General features: G+C 28.6%; 1 protein-coding gene across 1 annotated transcript; it reads left to right on the top strand.

Moving 5' to 3' along the window:
• Window positions 1-1,616: 1,616 nt before the first annotated feature.
• On the top strand, window positions 1,617-2,719 carry LOC122629752 (histone H2A-like). The gene is made up of 2 exons (XM_043813510.1): window positions 1,617-1,779; window positions 2,120-2,719. The coding sequence occupies exon 2, from the start codon at window positions 2,303-2,305 to the stop codon at window positions 2,675-2,677; it is 375 nt and encodes a 124-aa protein (XP_043669445.1). The 5' UTR covers window positions 1,617-1,779; window positions 2,120-2,302; the 3' UTR covers window positions 2,678-2,719.
• The last annotated feature ends 2,574 nt before the right edge of the window (window positions 2,720-5,293 follow it).

Genomic DNA, 5,293 nt, shown 5'->3' on the forward strand with positions numbered 1-5,293 from the left:
GAGGAGAAAGAGCTTAATTTCATGAGGTTTCAAATACTAAAAATCGGCCCTTATCAGGGCCAACATTTTATTTACGATAAGCTTACTTTGATTCACATATAATATACATTTATCAATAATCATTTATTACAACTCGATTTTTTTTAACAAAATTTAAGAAATTTTTTATAATTTGAATCTAATTGTAATAAATTTTTTGCAGATATATTTTCATACACCAATGTGATGTAATAATAAAACATCAAATAAGTAAATACCAAAAGTACCAATAATAACAGACTTCTGATAAATATAAAATCAGATTCGCCAATTGTTAAATGATACAGATGATAATTATGAAGATCTTTAAGGTAAAAATATTACTAATGAAAGGCTTCGTATGATAAGATATTTAAATTATTTTGAATAGATACATGGGTATTTGATACATTTTCCAAAAATATGTTATAACTGTAGCACGATGAATTTTGTCTATCACTATTATGTTAAAAATAACCTTACCACGATACCATTAAACTCCTATGTAAACTTTGTTTAATTCTCCAGCATAAATTTGGCAATTAATAGCAAGATTATATCAGTTATCAAATTTTATAATAATCTTCAGGCTAAGATAACATAATAGATTGGTTAATATATAACAGTTATTCTTGATAAAAACCTTTATCAGAGCTGATCCTATTGATTGTTTTACGTATACTTTCGAGCTAAGCAAAGATTAGTTCGATTCATATTTTAGCTGTTACAAAAATTCTAACATATTTATTTTAGGTTTAGCTTCAACTTTTGGACGATGCTATGTATTGTTATTTAGTATTTTTGCCAGATTTGAAGATGTATAAGTGTAAGTATAAAAATTTGAATGCATGATAAACGCATACGTGAATAAACTAAAAGCAAATATGGCAGGTATAATACATTGAAATACTATTCCTCGTATAATAAATATTTTTAATTAATTATATATTAAAATTCATCAAATCAGTTTGTTATTAATATTAAAAAACGAAATATTGCAGAATGTACATTTGTTGAAACTTTATTTGAAGATTATTAGATAGATAATTTTTTACGATTTTATTAAGGAGAAATAATTGAAATATATAAAGAAATAGACTGCATAAAGTGAGTGTTGATCCAAACGTAGAATTCTTGTAAGTTCCTAAGCTCTGCAATTGGTGTGTTGCGTTGGGTGGGGGAAAAATGTAGATATAAGTTTATTCTAATTGCCAGGTATAAATAGGACGAATCAAGCATTTGAAGTCATTTCAACGACGATTATGGTCCTGGAAGATTTGGTATGATTTATGTTAAGATACAGAAAAAATTTCTTATTCTCCCGGGAGATAACATAAATATAATTACATCAGAGTATTAATCAAATTTGATAATTATGTGTGTTTAAAAAGTGATACATAATAGAATATTTTAATCAGTTATGATATATTCATTTATTCATTTAAAAGTTATTGTCTTGAAAATAAGTGAAAATAAAGAAGAAATCGATATTTTAAAAAATTTTATTACAAAAAAAGGAATGTAATAGGTTGCTACAAAAATTTGTGATGTTTATGGACCATATGTCAGTATACGTGACTTAAAAATGATTCAAGCATTTTTTATCTACATAGTTTGATAAGTGATACACCTCACTTTGGTTGGCCAATGACTGAAAATTTCGGTTTCAGAAAAAATTGAGTAAATTCGTCATATTAGAAGTTATAATGTTGCTAAGGAATTAAACATTGACCACAAAACAGTTTTAAATTATTGAAGAAGGTAAAAAAAAAACAATGTTGGGTACTGCATATATGATATAGAATTCAATCGTTATATTCATTACAGCAGCATTTTACTTACATTTGGTTTATTTATTTTTCCCTGGCTTCAAAAAAATTCTTTAGTTTTTATTTCTTTGCAATTATAAGAATCAAACAGATTTCTTTGTAAAGTACTATTTTTTCCGAACAGCATGTATGTGATTTATGTAATAATTCGATAAAATAGTAATTCAATTTGAAAATTGGAACTAAATGTACATATCATGACATACGATAAAAAATAAATAAATAATAAAAAAAAAAAAAAAAGATAAATTTGAACAATTCTCATTATATAGCGGATTGTGACTCTGTCTTCAGCCAATAGAAGCTTAAGAATCTCTGAAGTAATTCTATTGGTCACTTCCAACATACAAGGAACAGTATAAATACTACACGCTGCTACGCGTTGTTACTTCTGAAATAGAGCTCAATAGTGCTCGTTCCGACTAAGTAAATTTATATTTTTAAAAAGCTTTGATATGTCTGGACGTGGGAAAGGCGGTAAAGTGAAGGGAAAGACGAAGTCACGGTCAAATAGAGCTGGATTACAATTTCCAGTTGGTCGTATCCATCGTCTTTTAAGGAAAGGTAATTATGCCGAACGCGTTGGAGCCGGAGCGCCAGTTTATCTGGCAGCAGTGATGGAATATTTAGCTGCTGAAGTTCTCGAGTTGGCCGGAAATGCTGCTCGTGATAACAAAAAGACAAGAATTATTCCGAGACACTTACAATTGGCGATTCGAAATGACGAAGAATTAAATAAATTGTTGTCTGGCGTGACTATTGCTCAGGGCGGTGTCTTGCCAAACATACAAGCTGTTTTGCTTCCAAAAAAGACGGAAAAGAAAACATAATTAAAAATTTGTAAACTAAAACGGCCCTTTTTAGGGCCACCAGATTGGTATTTTCTTAAGGAATTATTTCGTGTCGATTGCGTTAATAATAATTTGTTTTAAATAAAAATATATCTTCTCAATACGTACAAATATTATTTCTTATATTTTAAAATAGTTTATTTTATTTTTAGAAGAATTTTAAAACATTAATAGTATTAAATTGTTTATTATTCAAAATTAAGTACATTAAACTAAAGCAAATTTATTTTAACATTTCTTTAAGATAAATATGCGAATAATTTTTTCTAAATTGCGTTAGTACTTCACGGAAAATGTACATATGCAAGCATGATATGTGGCAACGTTGTAATGAAAGAATGTGTAACAAATCCACGTAAGGATTTGGCAACAGTGTATGAAATGCAGCTGGTCATCGTAAGTTGCATCGAGGACATATAGTCGATACTACCTTCATGTTTATTTGTCGGAAAATTATTATTTCCAAGTTTATAATTATTTAAAAATTATATATTGTACTAAATAGAATGATTAATAAAATGATTATTATTAATTCATAAGAAGGTTTTTTTGTAGAACCTTTGTATCAAACATTTTATATCAAACAAATAAAATTATTACTTCTTGTAAAAATAAATGTATAAAGTATATACTCAGTGTTATGTAATACTTGGAATTTATAGTATATATACACATATAGAGTATATATACGCTCTTTGCATCTAAACGTCAATTTTTTAATATTATTTTATTAATTTTATCAATCATTAATGCTTTAAAAATATTCCATTTTGATAGAAAAAAGTTTATCAAAACATGATATGATCGGGGACGGTCTTTAACACCTTAGCTAATGTAAATGTTTGGAAAAGTTGCTTATTGAATAACTTCATGCTCTTTTCGAGTTCGTGCGAAAATTTCTTCTAAAATTAAAATATAAAGATTCTAGGCAGAGAATTAATCACTTTCTTGCTGGCCATATCAGAGTTTTCAACTTCCTATTTACCCTCATTATATTCGACGATTTATGAGCCAGTATAGAACTAATCATAGAATGAGTGTCACTGGTATCGATAGTACAGCAAGAGTGAGAGCACAGCAAATCTGTACATGTTGGACAGAGAATATTCCATCACGTTTTGCCTTGAGCAGCAGACAAGCAGACAAAAAATCGATATATTGATCTTTTTCCGCATAACCTTGGAACTATTCGCCCAATCATAATCATTATTGAAGAAATCGTACGAAAATACAATTTTTAAGTGTTAAGTACTAGATCTTCTTTTTTCTGTATTTATGTATTTATTTCATTAAAACATAAAACAGAACGATCTTGATAATTTCAATCGCAATGTATAGGGACATATAAGTCGCGTTCATAAAATTTGGAATAACAAGTTTATATATGCAAGAAGACATGTGATTGGTCAGATGTAAGCCACAAGATTTATTCTTGTAAATTTATCACTGCTACGATTTACGTCTTGCAAGAGGGGAATAATCGATTCTGATTGGTGAATTTTCTTACTGTTTAGGTATTACGTTTTACGACATGGTAATAAATTCGTTGTTGTGGCCATCCTATTTGGTAAAATAAAAAAATCCAAGATTTGTACAGTTATGTAGTTCTGGCTATAAGTAAACATTTACTCGATGTGTGTAAAATTACAGATCAATTGATCCAATAGTTTTAAAAAAAAATATGCACTCAATTTAGAAAATGTTTCAAGAAATATTCATTTAAAGTTTTCCATGTTGTTACAACTAGTACGATTGAAGTTACGATAGATAACGACTAATTTCAATAACTTGAAATAATCAGCTGTAATAGAACTATAAAGAAAACCTTTCTCAATTTTTGAAGAAGTCTTGTAAAATATGTTCTCTGCAAAAACATTACTTTTGTTACATCCATTTTCTATTTTGTCAACTGAAGATGTTGTGTATTCTAGTTGATGATTGCTCGTGTATTCGTCATAATAATACATTGATAGCAAAGAAAACCGAAAAAAGTTAAGAATTCCATAGTTGGAATTTTTTTCATTTTTTTTTGCTGATGTACTGACATATTCAGTGTCTAGCTTCGAAACTGTATTAATTTCCACAAAACTTTCTATTTTCTGGTACTAACTTACGTGGAAATGCACGTCAAAAAGTATTCTAGTAAAAGGACAAAGAATAAGTCCAAAGGGACTTATTCTAGGAAAAAAAAGGACCTAAAGAATGATTATCTACAATGCTGTAAGCTCTAAACCTGTATAATTTTAGCAGTATTATGAATTTCACTTTAATATTTTAGAGATTTATTTTAGAGATTCCAAACTGTAAAAAAAAGAAAAAGAAATTGAATTTTTGAATATACACAGAACAATATTGTCTTAATACGCCATCTAGTAGTAATCATACATACAACTAGCTTCTACGCGTAAAAGTCCCCTCCCCCCCACTACTCAACTTTTGTCCAATCAACGATCAGGATGAGTAGTCCTTTATAGTATATATACACAGCGGATCGCAGTTCGAAAGTATTCTGCTATTTCGTTCAATTAGTTATATACGGTGAATCTTGAAAAATGGCGCGTACTAAACAAACTGCGCGAAAATCGACTGGTGGAA

Source organism: Vespula pensylvanica, chromosome 6, assembly GCF_014466175.1.
Source record: "Vespula pensylvanica isolate Volc-1 chromosome 6, ASM1446617v1, whole genome shotgun sequence".
NCBI lineage: Eukaryota > Metazoa > Arthropoda > Insecta > Hymenoptera > Vespidae > Vespula > Vespula pensylvanica.

Excerpts from the sequence above, each read along its gene's own strand:
- LOC122629752 (XM_043813510.1), top strand. The coding sequence starts at position 2,303 with ATGTCTGGACGTGGGAAAGGCGGTAAAGTGAAGGGAAAGACGAAGTCA.